General features: G+C 45.3%; 2 protein-coding genes across 7 annotated transcripts in view; both read left to right on the top strand.

The window, feature by feature from the left end:
- The window catches only part of ZC3H7A (zinc finger CCCH-type containing 7A), a 35610-nt gene extending 19462 nt beyond the window's left edge, over window positions 1–16148 (top strand). For all 4 annotated transcript variants that reach the window (XM_081820010.1, XM_081820011.1, XM_081820012.1 and 1 more), the window contains 14 exons: window positions 251–455; window positions 1532–1596; window positions 2347–2533; window positions 3507–3668; window positions 4533–4729; window positions 5006–5106; window positions 5553–5734; window positions 6386–6462; window positions 7308–7441; window positions 7869–7974; window positions 10478–10586; window positions 12283–12416; window positions 14124–14287; window positions 15231–16148. In XM_081820010.1, the coding sequence (XP_081676136.1) occupies window positions 251–455; window positions 1532–1596; window positions 2347–2533; window positions 3507–3668; window positions 4533–4729; window positions 5006–5106; window positions 5553–5734; window positions 6386–6462; window positions 7308–7441; window positions 7869–7974; window positions 10478–10586; window positions 12283–12416; window positions 14124–14287; window positions 15231–15420 (2013 nt within the window). In that variant the 3' untranslated portion in view covers window positions 15421–16148. The remainder of the gene's footprint in view (window positions 1–250; window positions 456–1531; window positions 1597–2346; window positions 2534–3506; window positions 3669–4532; window positions 4730–5005; window positions 5107–5552; window positions 5735–6385; window positions 6463–7307; window positions 7442–7868; window positions 7975–10477; window positions 10587–12282; window positions 12417–14123; window positions 14288–15230) is intronic.
- A 4285-nt stretch (window positions 16149–20433) lies between these two features.
- TXNDC11 (thioredoxin domain containing 11) overlaps window positions 20434–23297 on the top strand; it is a 60638-nt gene continuing 57774 nt past the window's right edge. The window contains exon 1 of one of the 3 annotated variants that reach the window (XM_081820015.1): window positions 20434–20800. In XM_081820015.1, the coding sequence (XP_081676141.1) occupies window positions 20544–20800 (257 nt within the window). In that variant the 5' untranslated portion in view covers window positions 20434–20543. The remainder of the gene's footprint in view (window positions 20801–23297) is intronic. The other 2 variants (XM_081820014.1, XM_081820016.1) reach the window with 2 other exon arrangements.

A 23297-nucleotide genomic window follows, 5' to 3' on the forward strand; every position in this document is an offset into this window, starting at 1 on the left:
ATGAAACGTGAATGTAACATTTGGCTTGAAATAGTACTGGCCGTCACACCTTGATCCTTTTTGAAAGGTGGGCTTGCAGAGAACTAAGCTCTGTAGCCTAGATTCTTCTATGGAGGCTTGATTTTGATTTCAACTTTGTTACGTAATTACCCAGCGTAAGAGTTTGTGCCTATATGCTGATGTTCAAAGCAGTTCGGCCTACTTGTAACTGAGTTTCCTGGATTTTAATAGAATCTTTTTTCTTTTCTAGCCATCAGCGTTAGTCAGAGGAGCCCTGCCGGCCGCCAGTGTCCCCCCCAGCATACCCTTCTCAGCATCTCTGCTGGGCACCTTGCCGATTGGTGCAAGGTATGCTCCTCCACCATCCTTCTCCGAGCTGTATCCGCCTTTGACTTCATCCTTAGAAGATTTCTGCTCTTCTTTAAATTCATTTTCAATGAGTGATTCCAAGCGAGGTAAGAATCGAGCCATTTATGTAAATAATCCCAGTTAATTTTTAAAAAAAGATACTCTGTGTTTGGCAATTATTTAACTCTAGGGAGTTGGATTATTTTCAGGGTAGCTGAAAATATAAAAACTCAGTCTTCAGTTTTAATTTGTCTGGACTGAACTGTGTGCCATTCCGGAGCTCAGGAAGCATAGGGATACGTAGGGATGTACGTGGCACTCGTTTCTGTTTGTTTTCTTAAACAAGATACTTTGTTAAGCTGGGTGTCTATTGTTTTGGGGGGCAAAATGACTTTTAATGTTTTCTCCAAGAAAGGAGTACCCCATCTGAGAGAGTCATAAAGACAGGCTATCCTTTTAAATTCTGAACGAGGTAGATACTTAGTTACGACTAATTTCGGGTCAGAATTGTTCAGAATTAGATTATAGAATTAGAGTTTTCTGTTTCAGGCTCCATCCCTGGAGGTCACTGCCTGGTGCCTTAGTTTTTACAAGGGGTTGCTGAGTTTTTGGTCTGACTCCTGTTTCTGTAATTCCAGGTTTAATATATACTTTAAACAATAATGCTAACAATCTTCAAATTTTTTCTAAGGCATTGTTACATGGTTAAAGGGAGAAAAATCAAAACGATTGATTTCAAGAGATTGACACCTGAAAAACCTAAAATTAGTGTGAAACAGAAGGGCAGAGAGCATATTAACCGAGTGGTAGACTGAGACAGAGGAAGTCATTGCGCCTTACTAATTTCTTTCATGTTGTGACGAGTTCCGGCTTCATAGTTTGAAAAGGAGAGGCTCTGTTCCCATTTGGCATATGAATTATTTTCTTAGTCCTTTTAACTGGTCCTGCTCCGTAGGCCCTGCTTTAGCTCACGTCTCCAAGAACAGCTCTTTATATAAGTGTGTCGGAGGGTTGTGTGTGCCCTTGGTCTCCAGAGGGAAGTCCACTGCCCAGTCTGGGTGTCACAAGTGAGGATGGGGAGTAGTGCGGGGAAGCCGTAGTCAGCCCCTGAGCCCTGATGCCCTGATGTTCTTGTTGCATGATTAGAATGAGAAGGTCTGTTGAAGTGTTTTTATTATTTTAGATCTGCCCACCTCCACTTCTAGAGAGGGAACAGCGCTTAGCAGCAGTAATTCTTCCCTTTTACTTGTAAGTGTCACTTCCTCTTTTGTAAATGCGTCGTCGCTTAAACGTGAACGGAGGCCTTTTGCTTAAGTAACTGACTTACTGGAATGGCGGTGCTGGTCTCCCTTACATTTTGCGTGTGCTGGGGGAAAGAGTGGTAAAATAAGACTCTCCTGGAGCATCCGGTCATAAATGCTCTGTGTGTGACTGGGTCTGTCGCAGACCGTGGAAGAGGCTTTAGCTCAGCAGAAACCACAGGAAAGCTGAGATCAGGGCGGATAAAATGCGCGTGCTGTGCTGTCAAAGCAGAACAGTTACCTGTTACTTTTTTTTTTTTTTTAAAGATTTTATTTATTTATTTGAGACAGAGAGAATGAGAGACAGCATGAGAGGGAGGAGGGTCAGAGGGAGAAGCAGACTCCCTGCCGAGCAGGGAGCCCGATGCGGGACTCGATCCCGGGACTCCAGGATCATGACCTGAGCCGAAGGCAGTCGCTTAACCAACTGAGCCACCCAGGCGCCCTACCTGTTACTTTTAACAACTTTGCACGGAGAATCAAAGACAGCGGGGGAGGGGCCTAGAGACCCAAAGAGAGGAAAACAGAAAGAAACCATTTTTTTAAATAGAAGCACAGCAAGGGCAGACTAGTACGGATTTCAGCAGATGAAGAATGTCGTATTTTCACAAATTTGTTTCTTTCTTTAGTGATAGTGCAATATTTGTTGGCTGTTTTTTTTTTCCTGTTTTTTGTTTTTTTCTTATTCTTCTTGCAGATGAATGGACCAGGCACCTTGTTTGCTTCTGAGAGTTTCCTGGGAATTTCAAGCCATCCCAGAAATGACTTTGGAAACTTTTTTGGAAGTGCACTTACTAAACCACCTTCATCAGTGACCCCACGACATCCCCTCGAAGGAACCCATGAACTGAGACAAGCTTGTCAGATCTGTTTTGTAAAATCAGGTCAGAACCAAACAAAGGAGATGACAGTATTAATAAGCTAGTCCATCTGAGAGTTCTTAGGAATTTGTCAATAGGCGTGGAAAACACCAGCTATTGTGATTCTTCCAGCCCTATTTGAGTTCTTTCTTAGCAAGCAGCAATTATTGACTTGGGCCCCTTGGAGTCTAATAGGATAAGTCTAGTCTTATTTGATATGATTTCATTTATAGAATTATACGGAATGGAACATCTATCTGTTTTTGAGATCTTATTGAAATTTTTATGAAATTCTTTATATTCTACATACATGTTTAATAATGTGATCTTTTTTTTTCAAAGATTTTATTTATTTGAGAGAGAAAGAGAGAGAATGAGTGGGGTGGGGGAGGAGAGGCAGAGGGAGAAGCAAGCTCCCCGCTGAGCAGGGAGCACAATGACGTGGGGCTTGATCCCAGGACCCTGAGATCATGACCTCAGCTGAAGGCAGATGCTTTACCTGCTGAGCCACCCAGGTGCCCCAGGAATGTGATCATTTTCAAATAAAGCAAGAACGAGAAAAACGTTCTAAGACCAATATTTGATGTAATGTGTATAAAATTAAAGTCTTTTCTGTTGGTTTGTTTCATATCTTTACCCCTAAGTCTGGTGATAGAAACACAGTTTGTCTTAAACTGGATCCAAATTCATTTTCTTTCTTAGTTGTGTATTTAATGGTGTTCTTTACCTTTAGAAGCCATCAGAATTCCTGTCCTCGTAGTTAAATAAGGGTATGTTTTGAGGCTCCTGGTGTCGAATAAAACTTTGTGTTCTCCGACAGATAGCATATAAGAGGCACAAATCAGTAGCTTATTTACATTTGGGAGTTATAAAAATAGGGTTTTTGTGGCAATGTAATAATCAGTATCCATCTGTTCACATCTGCTTATAAATGTGCCTGTGAAATGAAACGTTACTTTTTGTGCCTTCGAGCAATCCTTTTTCACATCTTTTCCAGGCCCGAAGTTAATGGATTTCACTTATCATGCTAATATGGATCATAAATGTAAGAAGGATATTTTAATTGGTAGAATAAAGAATGTTGACGATAAATCATGGAAAAAAATACGTCCAAGACCAACAAAAACAAATTATGAAGGACCTTATTATATATGTAAAGGTATGTACTGTAATTACTTAATTGGCGTGCATGACATAAGTGAGAAGTGATTTGCTACATTTATTCTAATGGTTCCCATGTTACTGTTACTAAAAGTGTGGAGCTAGAGTTTATTGTTGCAAGTTCCTTGGGTTGAGACATTTGTATTTTTTTATTATTTATTATTTTTTTTACCTTTGTTTTTAACTTTTTAATATTTGAGCGAGCAGGTGTGAGCAGGGGTGGGGGGCAGAGGAGCGGGGAGAGAGAGAAAGAGAGAGAGAATCTCAAGTAGACTCTCGCTGAGCGTAAATCCCAACACAGGGCTCAATCCCATGACCCTGAGCCGAAATCGATGGTCAGCTGCTTAACCATCTGAGCCACCCAGGCACCCCTGTCTTTAACTTCTTACACAGTGTGTGTTTTCTCGATGTTTATGGAAACAGGCTTTGACCAGGTTTCAAACGGAAAACCGTCTCACACTTGAAGTTCCCAGACTTAGTCTGAACAGAGTCAGAACACTGAACTAAGGCTTTGACCAGGTTGCTCTTTGAGGTTGCTTTTGAGAGAACTTTGTGGATTCATTTTTGTCAGATCGCTTCATCTGAACGCGCTTTGAATGTCCTTACATGATTTTTTAAGCTTAGACGGAGTACATGAGGGTATCACAGTCTTTTCCCTGCCCGAAGTAGAAATAATTCAGGCTCTTGGGCCGCTGTTTTAGAGCCCATGCCATCCCTGTGCAGTAAGAGGCACGTCCTCGCTTGAAGCTATCCGCGAGTTGTTCGAGAAACTCAGATGGTGCCCTAAACATGCTTGATATTCACCGGCTTTGGAAAAACAGTGGCCATGTTTTCACCGTCTTTTAATTGTCTGTCTTTCTAGATGTTGCTGCTGAGGAGGAATGTAGATACTCAGGCCACTGCACATTTGCTTATTGCCAAGAAGAGATAGACATCTGGACGCTGGAGCGGAAAGGGGCGTTCAGCAGAGAGGCTTTCTTTGGTGGCAATGGAAAAATCAACCTCACCGTATTCAAACTTCTCCAAGAGCATCTTGGAGAATTTATATTCCTTTGTGAGGTACTGTCTCTGAGCCTTATTTTCTACTGTAGAATCGGTGAGAGTTTCTGACTTGCAAGTCCAGAAGTAGAAAATACTGAGCACTGGTCCGGCCATAATGGGGAGCATTCGCTCAGCCAGCGGTAGTTACTACTAGGATCCAAAAGAATATAAAAACCTCATTTTAAATATTAATCAGTAGAAGTATGTAATGTATAAGCATGTGCATAAGTATGGTACAAAAGTTCTATTTTGTATTATGTTGTTGTGGTAATTCTTCTTCTCTGTCTGTTCCAGAAATGTTTTGATCATAAGCCTAGAATGATAAGTAAAAGAAATAAAGATAATTCTACTTCTTGTTCTCACCCGGTTACAAAGCATGAGTTTGAAGACAATAAGTATGTTGGTAGTTTCTAATTTTTATAGTGACACAATAGATTCTGTTTTTAGATCCAAATAAAACCAGAGTAGTATCTCCCCAGGCATCTTAGCCCTGTTCTTCTGTTGTCGCTGTTTTGAAAGATGATGACTACTTAAAAATGTCTGTTAGTATATTTTGCTGGGAATTTTTAAATGAATTATTAAATTAATGTTTAATACAGAAAAGCATTATTGATTTGTAGCTTCTTATGACATGGATTTAAATATTTTATGGCTTAATGTGTAGTCATCTTCCCCCTCCTTTAATTCAACAGTTGTGTAAAGTGATTTATTTTTTCTGATAAAGACTTTTAAGATGTATTTTCAGTCTAGAGCTTGACCTGATGTATGTATATATTTTTATTTGTTTTCTTTTGAAAAGGCTTTGGCAGAACAATAATAGATCACTCCGTTTGTTTCTTAGGTGCCTTGTCCACATTTTGCGAGAGACAACAGTAAAATACTCCAAAATACGTTCTTTTCACGGTCAGTGTCAGCTTGATTTATGTCGACATGAGGTTCGATACGGCTGTTTAAGGGAAGATGAGTGCTTTTATGCGCATAGTCTTGTAGAACTTAAAGTCTGGATATTACAAAATGAAACAGGTAGGTTTGTGCATGATGAAGAAATGTCTCCTCACAAACCAAGAAACAGGCTCTTCACTCTAGAGACCACACTGATGGTCACCAGGGGGCAGGTGGGGGGGGCACATGAAATAGGTGATGGGGATGAAGAGCATGCTTATCATGATAAGCACAGGGTGATGGAAGTGCTTAATCACTATATTGCACACCTGAAACTAACAGAGCACTATACATGAACTCTACTGGAATTAAAATAAAAAAATGAAAAAAAAAAAAGGTCTCCTCAAAAGCAATCAGGGTTTGGCAGAGCAATATCAGAGACTTTTCTCTGTCATCGTGATGTGGCAACATAACTATTGATTTTATCCTTAGCTTTAAGCTGTCACTGTTCATTTTTAGAGTGGCTTATTTTGAGTATAACCTCATGTAGTGACTTGCTGGTATGAGTTCATGCATGTAGTGTGCTTTTGTGAGGAAGAGAGATTCCTCCAACCGCACCAAGAGCTGTATTTGTAAATATTCCGTTGTGAAAAAGAGTGATGTGACGTGCATTCATCTTTGGTGGCGGATTATGCTACGTGGGGGATAATGAGGGAATCGAGTCTGTGATTGGATGGGTGGACTGTTCATGCACAGAGGGAGAACCTAAAGCAAGGCTTGTACATTTCCCAGGTATCTCACATGATGCTATCGCTCAAGAATCTAAACGATATTGGCAAAATTTGGAAGCGAACGTACCTGGAGCTCAGGTATTTTCTCTTGTGTACTTTCTGCGTTTGGTATCCTTTCTGCAGCGGCCTTGTGGATGCCACTTGTTGACAGATGCAGTTTATACTTTTTTAAAAAAGAAGATTTTATTTATTCATTTGAGAGAGAGAGAGAGCACACGAGTGGGGGGGAAGGTACAGAGAGAGAGCGAGAGAAGCAGGCTCCCTGCTGAGCAGGGAGCCCGACGCGGGACTCGATCCCAGGACCCTGGGACCATGACCCGAGCCAAAGGCAGACACTTAACCGACTGAGCCACCCGGGTGCTCCGGATGCAGTTTATACTTCTAGTGCACTTACATCCTTACTGTTCACTGACTTAATGTGAAAAAAATCCCAAATTTTAGTTGATTGTAATAAAGAAAAAAAAATAGGCATCCCGTAATGCCTGCCAAGGCTGTAGGATACAGTTGTCTTACTCAGTTTAATTGGCAAAACAGTTGGGTTCTTGGGCTGTGGGGATCCTGGGAGTGAGGGAGGGAGACTGTGTCTGTGGTTCTGCTTCCCACCTGGCAGGACTGCTCAATGCACTACCTCCCCACCCCCAGCCACAGAATCCTAGTTATCACCCTCCAGAGCTGGCTTTCATAAGTTGAGGTTTGGTGTCTGTAATCTGCACCTATCATATTCTCTTGCATTGGGTGGAGAATTGGAGATTTAGTTATCTACTCAGTGTCTCCGATAGTGTATATAATGGTCAACTCATCAAACCAGACAGTATCAGAAATTGTATGCTATTATGCAAAAAGAAATACCTGGCAATTCAGTATTTTGTCCCCAGAAAACTGGTGTTCTCTTAAAAGTAAAACTTGTGTTTTAATTGTTTCAGGTACTTGGCAGTCAAATAATGCCCGGATCTCTTAATATGAAGATAAAATTTGTGTGTGCTCAGTGTCTGAGAAATGGCCAAGTCATTGAACCAGACAAAAACAGAAAATATTGTAGTGCAAAAGCAAGGCATTCGTAAGTAGTGTGTGAGTGTGTATGTGTGTGTGTGTGAGTGTGTGCAAACAATGCCTATTTCATAATTCTCTGTTACATGGGTATGTTACATAGAAGAAAAAAAGATTGACTTTGAAGAGAGCAGAGCAAAGTAGATAATGTAGGAGTAATTGCAAAGTGAAAGGGAAGAGATTTTTACGATTTCATAGATAAGAATTCAACAAAATTTGGTAGTGTCTTCTCTGAATTTGATCAGTTCTTTGTTCAGGATTCCTAGGGAATGTCTGTTAAAATAACAGGAAAGGAAATGACAGCATCATAAGGCATTTCTTTTAGAAGGGTTGAGAAAAAAATCTCTGGTCCTTCAGGTACGAACATTGTACCTGTCCCTTTATATTATGCCTTGTGCCAGTGTGTCTTTGTTTTTTCTGAACTCCATGTTTCTTAGGTGGACCAGAGATCGGCGTGCGATGAGAGTGATGTCCATCGAACGTAAGAAGTGGATGAACATCCGTCCTCTCCCCACAAAGAAACAAATGCCTTTACAGTTTGATGTACATACGTAACTTTTAAGCCACTTTTTTTTTTTTAATTAGGCATTTCAAATCATTAGAAAGTAGTAGTGATTCAGATTGGAACTTCAATGCTCGTCGTAATACCAAAATTTTAAATGGTCCTCTTGTTTTCCTTCCCCTTTTGTATGTGTGGTTCTGTGACAGTTTCCAGATTGACTGGGATTGGATGAGTTACTTGGAGAAAGGAAATAGATGGTGGAGTCAAGAAATAGTTATGGGCATGACCTACCTTATTTTTCAGATGAATTACTTTGGGAGTGAGTAGGAGAGGATTTCATTTAAACTTGATTCCTAGGCTTTGCTATCCAACTCAAGGCCTTCTGTTATTATGAACGCTACTGATAAGTTTCTTTGACTCAAGCAATGGATATTAGCTAAAAGATACCCCACTTTATAGGATTTTCTAAAAGTAACGCAAAGGAAAAATGGTCAGTGTTCGAGGCACACGTTCTTCAAAAACCCTTAGAAAGTATCAGACCAACTGAAGGGGTAGTATTTCATTCATGAGGTGGCACGTTTCTGCTCCATACCCTCTGCTGCATTCCGTGGTCTTGAAGGTGTGTCCAAGCAAATCCCTTGAGCCGGCTCTGGACTTGACTCTTCAAGGGAGAGAGTCTGGAGCGAGTCTGGAGGGGTGTCATTGTGTGAGCTAACAGAGACACTTGGAGCATTGACAGGCAGTAAACTTTCTGCCCCAGTGGTGGACAGAGGAGAAAACTGTTTGCCCAGAGAAGCAGAGCAGGTGGATTGCAGAGCCCCCTCGGAAATGATGCCCCCTCTCCGACTTGCCCAAGAGAGTTGAGGAAGAGGCAGGTTAATTTCCCGTCGCCCAGGGTACCTTGCGTTTTGTAAACATACACAGGTTACGAGGTCAGGCTCTGAAGGAGGCGGTATGTTTGTGTTTCATCCACAGTGGTTTTAGACTTGGGGATCTGAGTGATTGAATTGGTGGGCCTTGTAGGAGGGGAAGAAGGTTTGTTGGAACCGTGGATATCTTCGGCTTTAAAAGAGGAGATTATGGGTGTACTGCTCATTCTTTGTTAAAACAAAGGCGACTGAGAACGATTCTAATTCAGCTGCTGGGACTACTGATTATTCTTTAATCTTGGACGTGCTGTATTGCCGTGCAATGTGCCAGTAGCTCATTTCCTCTTTTTTTTCTACCATACTAGGTATTGCTAAGGGATCCTTTTTCTAAAAGAAGAAATAATACTCTGTGTGTGTATGTGTGTAGACAGTATGGTGAGGTGGAAGGAGAATGGGCTTCAGAGTCTGCCAGAAAGGCCCTGGTCAAGTTACTCAGCCTCAGTTTGCTCATCTGTAAATGGGAATAATTACGTCCTAGGGAAGATTACATGAGATGGTGTTATGTAAAAACCCAGCACAGTGGCCGGCCTTCTCCTTTATCTTCTCTTCTCCCTGCTCCTTATCATTGAACTTTGAGAGACTATGGTAAATGTTTCCCTAGTAATACCTGCCTAAGAACTTATTGGGGTTTCACTTTATGCAGAGGATTGGGGGCGGGGGGCGTTGACATTGGCCCAAGGAAGGACAGCTGCAGTATTCAGGGCTGACTGCTTTTAGATTTTTAGCAAAAACTGATGCTAAGCATCTGATATTATGTAAACTAATATATGGGGCCAGCCTCTGTTGCAACACAAAGTAAGCTAACAATTAATTGTACTAGAATGCTCTATTAAGACAAGTATATTGATGATATTTGAGAATGAGCTGTCTTGGTGATGGAGGTTTTCTCAGTTCTTGATAGTTGTGGTTCTTAGAGACATCTACATTCTGCTGATCGCTGCCACCTTATTTTCCTACCAGTTTCATTGTATTTACTTAGTAAAAACACAATGCAAATAACCAGAAGAGGTAATATTTGAATGCTATGTAACTGGATGGCCTGGCTCGTGTATTCATTGCCTCCAGACAATGCATATCGAATGAATGATGGCTGAGGTTAGCTACCAGTATGGGTTATAAGTAAGCTAAATGTCTGAGATTTTTCCTGACACTGTTCAGGACCTTTGGAGTAGTCCGTAGTTTCTTTACTGCCTCCCAGGAGCTGACAAGGAGGCTCCATGGGGATTAGGCAGGGAGAGGAGTTGCTGTCAGACTGAGGGGGCCAGAGATTTGCATTGTGGAGACCAAATGCTCTGCTGAGTTAAAAGCAGGTACTCTGAATAAGGGAGTTTGTAGACATTTTCTTATAAGAAAATATTCCATATCCTAGTTCCATACTTTGTTTTTTTTTTTGGAGATTTTCTTTTGAAAAATTTTGAGATAGAAAGCTTAATATCATCTCATGTATGTTGGGCTTAGAGTCAGTTTGAATTCATTCAAAGTAATCTTATGTAATAATTGTGTTACTCAGCGTTAGCACAGATAATGACGCTTATTTTGCTTAAATGTAAAAATTAGGCAGTTTTACTAACTGTACTCTTGTCTTAAAGCATATTCATATTTCTTTTATATACAGTTGTGCAATCATATTGCTTCTGGGAAGAAATGTCAATATGTTGGGAACTGTTCCTTTGCTCACAGTCCTGAGGAGCGGGAAGTGTGGACTTACATGAAGGAGAATGGGAGTAAGTTGCTGTCTTACCTGTGGCTTGACATCCATGACATCTAGCTTGCTGGGCAGTTTCCTTCCTCTCTGTACATGTGCCAACTCACCGCGAACCCAGGAAGTAGTTTGCATTGTGCCATTCTGTCAGTGGAGTGTGAGCCTGGCATCTGATCTGTGTTTGCTTAGGTCAGAGCTGGATACAAATACATGGGAATATTTGAATGGCACAGACGTGTGCCCAAAAGGTGGCCTAGGAAGTGCAGTCCTTCTTGACTGGATCAGACCATCTGCTCCGATTGTGAATAGGCACCCCCGAAAAGTCAGGTTAGAATTGAAGGTTTCCTCAAAGAGGCCTTCCCGGTAGAACAGCCCCAGATGCAGAGGCCCGAGGAGAGAATGTTTATCTTGGTCAAACTGCAAGTTGATCGTGGGAGTCTTTGAGAGGAGCCTCAGACAACCTTTCACTTTTGACCAGAGAGGTTTTACTGCAAGGACGGGGATCGTTGTTGTTTAATCTCTAGGAAACTGATGGAAATTTATCAACTGCTTGAGATCTGCAATCTCTGAATTACAAGAACCAATCAGATTGAAGCATGTCCCCTGCTGTGTTTAACCGGTGTTCACACTCAGTGACCTGTGTGGACAGGACTCCTCGCTGTCCTGCTTGGAGAGGGACATACTGTTGGGCCTTACTGAAGATGTCCTTGCATATCAGGACTGTTGCAGTGATTCCTGCTCCAACTGGTCTGGATGGCGAAGGATTTCTAGGTGGCCTCTCATCTTAGTCTGATGACATATTGTTAGAAACACTTGCGCAGGCAGCAAAGCCGATTTTTGACCTTAACCTCATTACCAGATTTTTTTTAGCACAGTGGTTCTCAACCGGGGATGAATTTTGCCACATATACCCGCCTCCCTTGGGAACATTTGGCAATGTCCGGAGACGTTTTTGTTGTCATGACTTGGGCGGGGTGTCCTACCGGCATCTAGTGTGTAGAGTCTAGGAATGCTGTTAAACATCCTGCAATGCACAGGACAGCCCCCCACAGCAGAGAATTAGCTGGCCCAGCAGTGAGGTCGAGAAACCTGGCTTCGCACTTGATGGTCATGCCGAATGTACTTGTTCTTACTGTAGGAAGCCCAGGACCTGGTCACGGTTGTGCTGTTGTAAATTGCACCCCAGCATGTGGGTCCTCAGGGACGGTGGCTCGACTGACGGGCTCCTGTCAGGGTCAGAATCTCGATCCAGTGGTAGTGAGTTTCTGCTCTTTCTTGGTAGACAGGAGTGTATCCGCTGCAGGCCCCTGAGCCGTGTTTAGTAGCCCATATGGTTGTGGGGGTGATAGTGTTTTACTGGGGGCAACAGGAAGCAGTGGGAGGTGCTTTTTTTTTTTTTTTTTTTTTTAGCAATACCCTTTTAATGGTTTCTAACTTTTCAGCACCCCCAAAGGGTCTTGCAAATGCAGGGAGTTAATTCATCTTGAAAGCTAATGTTGGTACTCTCAACAGTCCGGAATTAGGTTCAGAGTCATGAGGGTTTACCTCCCCCTTGGACAGGGCCCCTCTCCTCGCCTAATGTAATCCATCTCCGTTCTGCCGTCTTGCTTTCCTCTCGAAAATGTACGCCAACTGATACAAAAGGTGTGCATGATCTTGTGTGTATTTCAATGGTGTATTTAAATTTCCGCTGCTGAAAGTGATTCATTTTTCTTTAGTACAAGATATGGAGCAGTTTTATGAACTCTGGCTAAAGAGTCAAAAAAATGAAAAAAGTGATGATGGTGCCAGTCAATCAAACAAGGAAAACGGAAAACAAATTCACATGCCAACAGATTACGCTGAAGTTACCGTGAGTCCTTCGCTTCCACCACTGATGGAGCCTTTCCTTTCTTTCTCTTTCCCTCAAGTCTGGTACCCTCGCTGGCTGCCTGCCCTCCTCTGGTCTCTCCACCTCCCTCTGGTGGCCTTGGGCCGTTAACTTAAGTCCCCCGATTCTAGCAGATCCTTTCCTTGATCCTTTTGCTAACTTTGGAGCCAGAGAATTTGGAGCCTAAATGCTGGGGCCTCTCCTTACGAGCCTGTGGCCCTGGGCAGATTAGTGAGCATCCCTGAGGGGGGTCGTGATGGGTAAGTGAAGTAGGGTGGGTCCTGGACACTTAGGCCGATGCTGGGCCTCAGAAGATGCTCTGGAAATGTGGGTGCTAACAGGCCCCCCCCTCCCCCCCCGCATTGTCTCCTTACCTGCTAGCGTCTGGCCCCTGCCTCAGGGTTCTGTGGACACTTTAAGTCCTCTGTGGTTTTTTACTGTTTGGGTTTTCTTTTAAAAGTTTTTGTAAGAGTAAGGAGGACAGTATAATGACTGTTCTTGAGCCCACCATGTTAACAGTTCATTGTGTTTGCTTTTGTGAAATAAATAAAATGTTTGCAGATAGAGTTGAAACCCCCTTTGTCCCCCATCCCTGAGGGGCAAGATCCAGTGTGTATTTCAAAAATCCAGGCTATGTGTACCTGTCTTTGACATATTTATTCCTAAGCTATAGTTCTGCCTGGCTTGTGTTTTTAAAGAGGACATAGGCACATGTGTTATCCCGCTTCTTGTTTCTTGTTTTGTTTTTTGGCACCTCCCTGTAATTGACTCCGCTGGATCCGGGTCACGTCTGTGGCCTGGCCTTGCCCCCACGCGTGTGCCTGGGATGAACTCCACCTCCTCTGCCAAGGCACAGCGCTGATTCCCTTGCCACCTTTCAAGTGTGTTCCTGTGTTCCCAAAGCAGGGTCACCTGGACCTGCTGGGTTGGGAGATTTACCTGGGCTGTTTAATCAGGTAGATCTTCATCACCCCCGACATAGTGAGTCACAGTCTCATGGGAAGTCTCCAGGAATCTGTTCTTACCCACTTGCAAATGATGCTTCCCCAGGGCATTTGGGGAACACCGCCCAGATGCTTACAGCTTGCATCTGTGGTGGTCTTCCACTGACGTGAACACAGTTCCTTCTGTGTAGGTCTGTGCCCCGGGGACCGAGTCCTCTCAGCATCTGGGCTTCCCTGGTCCCTGGCGTGAGTCCTGGCCCATAGTAGGAGCTCATTTCATGTGCCCTGAATGGCAAGGCTGCTCATCCCTCTGCAGCTGGAGAGCTCCAGGCTTTCCCGTCCTCTCTGCTGGTCCTCACAGTGTTCATCCGTCCCAGGGTCCTCGTGTGAACCTGGCCCCTTGTCCTCCCTACACATGTCCTTGTTTGCACACCAGCCCCCGTCACCTCTCAGCCAGAGGCTCGCTGGAACCTGGCCGAATCCATTACCACTGCCCTCTGCTGCCTGTGCTCTGGCCCCCCTCCCAGTGCTGGGATCCTTTTCTTGGTCCTGTTTCTGGCCTTGACTTTGAGCTTTACCTTCTTGCCCGGCTCCGCCGCCGCCCCCCTCCCCCCCCGCCCCAGATGGGCTCCCCGAGAATAGAGTCTGGGTTTCTAGCCCTGGTGCCCTCCCCGAACCGTGTTTGGCCCGTTGAGGGACCCAGACAACACCCACTGATGGGACGCGTGTCTCCCGTGCACTTCAGGCGGACTTCCACTGCTGGATGTGCGGCAAGAACTGTAACAGTGAGAAGCAGTGGCAGGGCCACATCTCTTCCGAGAAGCACAAGGAGAAGGTTTTTCACACCGAGGACGACCAGTACTGCTGGCAGCACCGCTTTCCCACAGGGTATTTTAGTATTTGTGATAGGTACGTAGCCCCCGGAAGCTCCCGCGTGGGGAGTGCGGAGGTCACGTGACTCGCTCCATCATCCTGGCGGTGGGCAGAGGTTATGGGGGTGATGCGGTCTGAGAGTGGGTGCTTGGACTGGGGCTCGAAGCGTTAGTTGCTCCTTGGACGTTTCTTCGCTCTTCTGTGGGTACGTGAAAAGACTGACTAGCCTGCCCGTATGGGGTCGAGATGTCTTAAGATAACCGAGGAGAGATGTATGTTTGTTCCAATTTGCCCAAACCGTCTTTGAGTTGTCAGGGGTGAGTGGCCAACCACAACGTGCCCTGCAGGGGGTGTTCATCAGTTCGGAAACTGCCTCTGAATCCTGGCTGTTCCAGGGCATATATGGAACCGACTCAGGTCAAAGGAAGAGGTTACTATCGCTCCTTTGTTTAAGTTGCCTTAGAAAACGTTTTAGCAAAAAAAACAGATAGTTTTGAGTTGCTCCTCACTTTCTCAAATCACTGTCTGTATGTAATTTCCCAGTGCAGATCCACGTGATACCCCAAACTATTGAAGACATCTTTTTTTGTTGTTGTTGTTATTCTACATTTTATTACCATTTATATATTATTTTTTTTTTATATATATATTTTTTTATTCTTATGTTAATCCCCATACATTACATCATTAGTTCTAGATGAAGAAGACATCTTTTAGGTAGCATCACTTCTGATTTCTTTCTCCTGCATCAGGAAGGACTGCGGTCTTTCCTCCCCCCATCAATCAGTATTTCTCACCAAATACATTTAAAAGGGCTATTTTTTTCCACTGTAGATGTCAAGGCTATATAATGTTCATTTTTCTAGGCTTAAGATTTTGAACTAAAAGTTTTATGCAAATCACCAAGCTAGTGAAGCGCGGACTTTTTGGGTTTGTATAAATAACTTGGGGACGCTCACCACGCTGACTCGTCCTGCAGGTATATGAAGGGCACCTGCACAGAAGGGAATGGCTGTAAATTTGCACACGGGAATGCCGAACTCCATGAATGGGAAGAAAGAAGGGATGCCCTAAAGATGAAGCTCAACAAAGCAAGAAAAGATCACTTAATCGCCCCAAATGATAATGACTTTGGAAAATATAGTTTTTTGTTTAAAGATTTAAACTAATATGCTGGCTTTTATGTATGTTACCTAATCAAAGCATTGACCAGAAAAATTGAAAGTGTTCTAAGGCACGTAGCAGAGGAGCTGCAGATTTTCTGCTTGTATTGGCGTCTATCGTCCCTCCTGAGCAGCAACCCACAGTAGGTAGGAAAACGCGCTGTTTAACAGGTCTGGCCATGCTCTCATGGCACCATTGGCATCAAATGGCGAAGTGACCGCTACCCTGTTGCCATCTGTTGAACAGACTTTTGGATGAAGTGTGTTGGGGAAGAGGATAAGGTTATGTCTAAGACGACTCCTTGAGTTGGTCCTTCAGATAAGAACCATCATGGTGAGAGAGTAGACACTTGCGCTAGGGGTCAGAAGACATGATGGATGAAATTCTTCACATGTTTTAAATGGAACAAATTTGTTTAATATAATAAAGTTTGCTACTTATCTGTACGTAGGTTGCTAAAAAGGATTTTCTTAACTCAGATTTTAAGCCAAATAACCATTTAACACTAGTACACGTTAAATGGGGTATTTTTCTGTATTTGTATGTTTCACTATACTAAGGGAACTAAGGATAATGTGCATTGACACTATTTTGAAAAAATAATCAGTTGACTCAAATTTTATTTCTTGGTCTTTTGCTGTTTAAATGATGATTTTGAAAGATTACACTTGTACTGTTGGTATTGTGTAGTGTATGGACCAATATTGCCTGTAATAAACATTTTATATATAGATGTCTTTCATTTTTTGGTGTGGTCCTTCCCCCTCCCCAAAGAATTATTGAAACTGGGCCCTAAAATCACAAAGTTGGTTTTTTTTTCAACGCCTTTATTTTTTTATTTTTATTTTTTAAAGATTTTATTTATTTACTTGACAAAGAGTGAGAGAGGGGCCACAAGCGGGGGAGTGGGAGAGGGAGAAGCAGGCTTCCCACGGAGCAGTGAGCCCGATGCGGGGCTTGATCCCAGGACCCTGGGATCATGACCTGAGCCAAAGGCAGATGCTTAACGACTGAGCCACCCAGGCGCTCCTCAACGCCTTTATTTAAGCAATTAGTGATAGTATGCAAATTAGACATGATAACGACTTTTCACTCTGTCCTGCTCTCTCCCAGATTTGGGTTGATAAGCAGCTTCTCTTGTTCAGGGACATGTTAACTCTTCTGGGGCTCTTCTGTGTTACATTCAGATGCATGAGTAGCAAGGAGACAAACAGCCAGCTAGGATGTGGGCCATGGGTTTCCACAGATAACTGGCACAACACTCTCAGTAGGGCTGTTTTGGTTGGCAGGATGGCTGGCAGACACAAAGACAGAGCTAAGCTGTCCTCTGGGACCCTGACCTGCTTCAGAGGCTGGGACGTGGTGACCTAGGAAGAAGAGTTGTCGGCAGGGTGTGGGGTGGGGGGCTGCTATGTCCTGAGGATGTTACCAGTGCTGTGTCCTTGTTGGGGATGGGGGTCGGGGGGAGTGGTGGATGGGCTTGGAAGACAGGGATCTGCTGGGGTGTGATGTGCCAAGCCTTCAAAACCTCGCGCAAAGTCACTTCCTCGTGACACCCTTGAATGAGTGGGTTTAGGGGGGTAACGGAAAAGGGTCTTGGTTCCTGTATGTGAGTCCAGCCACCGTGGAGAGGAGGGTATAGCTGCTGGTAGTGAGATGAGACAAGTAGAACATCTAGAAGAACCAGAGGCTGCCTGTGACTCCTTGAAGACAGGAGAGACTGTTTTTCCTCCACGCGCGGGAAAGCAGTTGGGACCAGTTTTACTTGGTGGATGCATTAGGAGTGCATCTTATTTGCCAAACAGATAATTTGTTATGGGTGACAGTTTCTGTAGAATAGACTCGTAGTGTTATTTTTCTACCAGGTCTCTCTAGTCTGATGGCCCTCATTACATTTTTTCATCGTTGTACTTTCTTCCAAACTTCTTTTTTTTCCAGGGAGAAAAGCAGATGGTAAAAAGTGGTCTCTGGTGCTCTGTTTCAGTTAACAGATAAAAAAGTCGGTTGTCTTAACTTTTGGAATCCACGCTAGAAACTTAGCTTGAGATCCTGTGAGTGGTCGAGAACTCAAACTCTTTAGTTGGCCTGGAGAGATTAGAATATAGACTTCTTGTATTTATTGCAAGGGAAGAATAGCAAGTTCTGGAAAGCCAGTTCTGGGGTCCTGATTCAAGGTCTCCAAGAAACATAGCCACCATTGTCCAGACTGCCCAGGCTCAGGGCGTTGGCTTCCCTCCTCCAATTCCCGACAACCTGTACCTTGTCAGGCATATCCTGTTTGCTAAGTAAATGCTTAGAAGCTTTAAAAGTTAATGAGCATTATTTCAACATATACTCTCCCCGCCTGCTTCTCAGACTCCACCAACTTGATCATGGTGTAAAGTGGCTATGAAAGCTCAGATATGGGTTGATGTGGACAAGTTATGGCTGACTGAGCCCTGAAGAGCAGTGTCGCCTGACCCTGACGGCCTGGTGTGTTCAGAAATGAACTTAATCAGTTTCAGAAGTACATTCTGGTGTCAGAGCAGCATGGAAATGTCTAGATAGAGAAGAAGAAATGAACTGCCTTTTTATTTTATTTTATTTTTTTTAATTTTTTTTTTTTTTTTTTTTTAAGATTTTATTTATTTGTGAGAGAGAGAGAATGAGAGACAGAGAGCATGAGAGGGAGGAGGGTCAGAGGGAGAAGCAGACTCCCTGCTGAGCAGGGAGCCTGATGTGGGACTCGATCCCGGGACTCCAGGATCATGACCTGAGCTGAAGGCAGTCGCTTAACCAACTGAGCCACCCAGGCGCCCCCTGAACTGCCTTTTTAAATCCAGGGTGGTTTCCTGGCCTATGAGACGTCACCTTGCATTGCCACAAGGCATTGTGGGTCTTAAAAGAGAACCCACAGGCAGCAAAAGTTCTTTGGACTTTATAAAGGCCTGTGCCAATGACAGGTGTGTCTTATAGAAGTGTAGGGTGGATTCTGTCCTGGCAACCTACAGTGAATGGAGACTGGTGACTTTGGCCATATTTGTTTCCCTTAGTAATACACCAGTGACCTCAGATCTACACAGACAAATCAAGAGGGACTAGAAATAAGGTTAATATTAAAAAACCTAGAAATACGTTTTTTTTTTCGGCGTCTATAAAAACAAGGTTATATAAAACAGTATGAAAACACTGTATTACCGAGTTTGTAATGTAATAGATGAAAAAGTAAAAGCACAGGAACGGGAAGAGGAAACAGAGCTATATTGGAGAAGCTTCTGTCTCTTACTGGAATTAAGGTAGTATAATCTGAAGTAGAAATTCTGGAAAAAATCTATATAGTGATCCCCAGAGCAACTGCTAAGGATATACCAAAGAAAGGTTTAAAATAATTAATTAATGGGATACTAGCAAATATCCGCTTAATACAAACGAAGGGAATAAAGAAGGAACAAAAAGGACAGGAGAGGGGTGCCTGGGTGGCTCAGTTGGTTAAGCCACTGCCTTCGGCTCAGGTCATGATCCTGGAGTCCTGGGATCTGCTGCTCCCTCTCCCACTCCCCCTGCTTGTGTTCCCTCTCTCGCTGTGTCTCTCTCTTTCAAATAAATAAAATCTTAAAAAAAAAAAAAAAAGGACAGGAGAGCTATAAAACAACTCACAAAATGGTAGGTGTAAATAAGCTACCAACGTCCTGGGCCTCAGTGGTGGACACACTGAATGCCATGGCTCCCTAGCAAGGTAGCCAACACTAGCCACACCTTACATCCCTGGAAGCCAGGCACCAGGCTCACCCAGCTGCCCTGGGGCAGAGGTGAGGTCTCACCTTAGCTTCTGGTTCTCGCCAGGCCAAGCTTTTTGTTTTGTTTTTTGCCTGCAGTCATACTGCACTGGTTCCCTCAGAATTTTATTTGCCTAGTTTTCTGATTATTCATAATCACCTGCGGCCTCAGCAGCCGTGTAAGTATGGACTTCACTTCGCCCCAGGTACACTTGTCCCTCTCCCTCATGGCAGCAATTCTCTTCTGTCGCTCTCAAATCGCCGCATTTCATCCCTTACTGACTTGTCTTTTATAATCACAAAACTTTAGAAAGGACCTAACATTTAGAGTCAGAGATGTTTGAGAGAGTCAGCAGTAGGTCACTGGTCACCCGGGCAGCCTACCTTTGAGTCTGAATTTCCCACCTACTAGCTTTGTGGCCTCAATCAAATGACTTTTCCAAGCCTCGATTTTTCTTGCCATCTGTGGGGTGAGTCCAAGCAGCAAAGACCCTCCCCCAAGGGCCGAGGTGGTGGGAGATGAGGCTTTCGGGCACACGCCGCTTAACTGATGCAGATCGTGCACGCTGGGAGACTACAGTAACTGAGATTTAGTGAGATCTCACTGTGGGCCTGGCACTTTCCGTAAATCACCTCATTTATCCTCAGAACAACCCTGTGGGAGAGGTACTGCTATTACCCTCCATTTTACAGACGTGCAAACCGAGGCCGAGTGACCTCTCCCGCCCGCCTCACTTGCGGGACCCTGGACACCTCTCGTCCCCGCACCTATTTTCCCAAGGTTAAGCGGGGATAATTAACGGCACCTATGTTCCCCGGGGCCTGTACGGACTCGCGGGCACGAATGCCATCATCATCATGGCACTTAGAACTTAGCAGGCCAAGCGGCGACTCCTGGATGCCGGAGCTCTCAGATCCTGCGCTGGGAGGATCACGTCGTGGACTGGCCGGACGCTCGACCCGCGCCTGCGCAGACTCCGCGGACGGAGGGCGGAGCCTGTGGGACGACAGCTGGCGGTTGTAGGGGCGCCTGCCGGGAGGCTGTTCGCGCAGGCTCTGTGGGTGAGGGGCGTGGCCCGCCGGGGGGGCGGGGCTGTCAGGCGGTGTCGGCATCCGCGCAGACTCCGTGAACGAGAGGCGGGATCACCGGGGGGGCGGGGCCGCCGGGAGGGGCCGGCGTCCGCGCAGACTCCGTGGGCGGAGGTGGAGCTGCCTGCGCGGGGGCGGGCGCCGCGGCGGCGGTGGGGCTGACGTGGAGGGTCCGGGTTAGCGAGCGCGGCGTGCTGCGGGATTGGGGAGCGACGGGCCGGGCCGGGCCCTCGGGCCCGAAGCGGCGGCAGCGGCGGTATAAAGCCGGCGACAGGGAGCATGTAATGTCGGAATGCGGAGGCCGCGGCGGCGGCGGCAGCAGCAGCAGCAGCAGCGACGACGCCGAGGACGAGGGTGGCGGCGGCGGCGGCCCCGCGGGCTCCGGCTCCCTCAGCCCGGCCCCGGCCGGAGTGTCCTCGGCGGGCCGGCTCCGTCGCGGGCTGCGCGGCGCCTCCCTCATGGCGCGCCGGCGGCCCGAGCTGCTCTGCGGGGCCGTGGCGCTCGGCTGCGCGCTGCTCGTCGCCCTCAAGTTTACCTGCAGGTGAGGCGGCCCGCAGCCCCGGGGCCCCGGCCGGCGGCGCAGGGCCGGCTCGGGGCCCACAGGGTCCGGGGTTGGAGCGGCCTTCGCGGGGGAAGTGAGGCCTGGCTTTGCCTGGAGCCACGTACCCGACCCTGCTCAGCCTGCGGCCGTGCCCGCCACTTGCCCCGCGGGCCAGGCGAGGTTTTCGGGGGCTGCTCAGGATCCTTCCTTCATCCCATTTTAGCACCGAAGTTAGTGGGCCACGTTCTGAGCTGCTCGTCACCTGTTGGGGTTTCTTGGGGGGGGGCCGCACCTGTCACTTCTGCGCAGGCTGTAGGACCCTCATTTAACCCCCATCGGGTTTCCCTTATGCCGCGAGTGTAATGATTTACAACTGCTAGAGTCCCAGACCCCTTCGACAATTCGTGCACTCATCGATCTAACGATTATTCATCCACACGTGCTACGGTGGATAACACTCACCCAGGTGAGCGTTCAAGATAAAAATCCCACTCTCCTTTCCAGTGGGACAGGCAGTAAACAACTTAATATAATTTTAAAGGGCTTCTGTAAGTGCTCTGCAGGGAATAGAAGGAAGGAGGGTGGGGCAGAAAGGCCTTCGTGACCACGAGACCTAGGAAGCTCACCCGGGGAGGAGGAAGGGGCCAGCCCTGGGAAGATTTGGGGGAAGAGTGTCCAAGGTAGAGGGAGCAACAAGGGCAAAGTCGGGACGGGGCTGTTGTTTTACTGGAGCTGAAAAGAAGGCCTGGGTAGGCAGGACCATAGTGAACGTGAAAAAAATTAAAGTTACTGTGTCTCTTTTGGGGAAGGTACATAGATACAAAATGTACTTTAAATTTCAGGAGTACTTTTGGTCTCCCAAGTGCTCAGTGTATCTTCTCGGACTCCCAATTTGTAAGTCTCTGTTGCAACTGACTGGCATATTAGCCAAGAGGAAGATTTCAACTTGGAACATTTTTACGGAGTGTGTTAAGCATAGTATGTGGCCTCTGTTGTTAGAGAGGTGTCAGAGGTTTGGGAATTTTAGTGAAAGGGGACAAATTATGATAACTGTTATTGATCATTTGCCAAGTACCAGCCGGGTTGCTCATCCTTGGCACTTGGGCAGAGGAGCTGTCCTGTCCATGGTAGAGTGTTTAGCAGTATCCCTGGCTTGTACCTACTAAATACCCATAGCACACAGCCCTAGATATGACAACCAAAAATGTCTTCAGACATTGCCAAGTGCCCCCTGGGGAACAAAACTGCTTGCTTGAGCACTGCAGCTTGCTTACATCAGTGCATTTATTCCTTTAATACATCATCTGAGAGCCTAGTATGGACCCAGAAAGGCTCAGTCCCCAATAAAGTCTGGATATACTCTTATCCCTCCAGGTTATAGATGAAGGAGTTGAGCTTTGGTCATGTTACAAAACTTGCCCCAAATCACACCCACCTATTAAGTGGCTGAGCTGGAATTTGAATCCTTTATTGTTAGGTACTAGGCTCTTAACCTTGCTCTTTATCATGGGCTGCGCAAAGAAAAATATATGAAGTATTTTACAATGTGGAATTGCAAGATGTCTTTGGGTTCAATTTAGGAAGAGAGGTCCGTTGTGTGTGTCCATGTCCGTCCCCGACACCCCCCCGCCCCCCGCAGCTCCAGGGGTGGGGAACTTACTGACATCCGTTCGTCCATAGAAATAATGCTTCGTGTTTTTTCTGAAAGAACATGACTTTAAAAAGCTAAGAAAGTCCTTTGAGATTTGGGGAAGAAGGAAGAGTGTAAATCCAGTTATTGTGGCAGGCAGAGCAAGATCCCTACCTGCTTCGGAATAGGAGTGAGCCAGTGAATGGCTGCTTGCCTGTCCCTCTTCTTTCTGTGCCACTGGCAAATCTGGAGAGTCTTTTAATAGACTGAACTTGATTTTTTAGAGTCTTGTTTGATTGAATGGTGTCATGATACTGTTATAGACTCGAACATTTCTGACCCCCTTTTTCTATTTTACTTTTAAGATTGTTGCATTAATGAGGACAGAAGCTTATGAGAAAGTAGGATTTTTTTCAAAATTTTATTTTTATTAATAGCACCAGGCCTAAAATAAGGGACAGCCCTCCTCAGTGTTGGTTGCTTAGCTGAGTTCAAACCAGATAATATAAAAAAGGTTGATTTGGGGTGGAAACACAATAATTGTGCATTTTTGGGCCTTTAATCTTTATTTTACCTGCCTTTCTATTCATTGAGTCTCCTTGACTGCATCCTACTCCCTTTCCTTTCACCCTGATTTTGGAGGGAAAAAGTTGTGTGTCTGTATCTATATATGTATGTGTGTGCATATATTCACTTTCCTTTATTGCATTTTGTGATTTCAAAGCTGCTTCAGATCCTCTTCAGAAGGAGGTGTAACGTGCATGTTTCATAGAAAAATTGGGAGTTGCAACCCGCCATTTTTGCTTGCAACCAGCTCTTGAGTTTTTCGAACCTGAGACTGAGCCTTCAAATCTGCAGGAAATCTTT

The sequence above is a fragment of the Leptonychotes weddellii genome, chromosome 5 (assembly GCF_054177405.1).
Source record: "Leptonychotes weddellii isolate Sample4059 chromosome 5, ASM5417740v2, whole genome shotgun sequence".
NCBI lineage: Eukaryota > Metazoa > Chordata > Mammalia > Carnivora > Phocidae > Leptonychotes > Leptonychotes weddellii.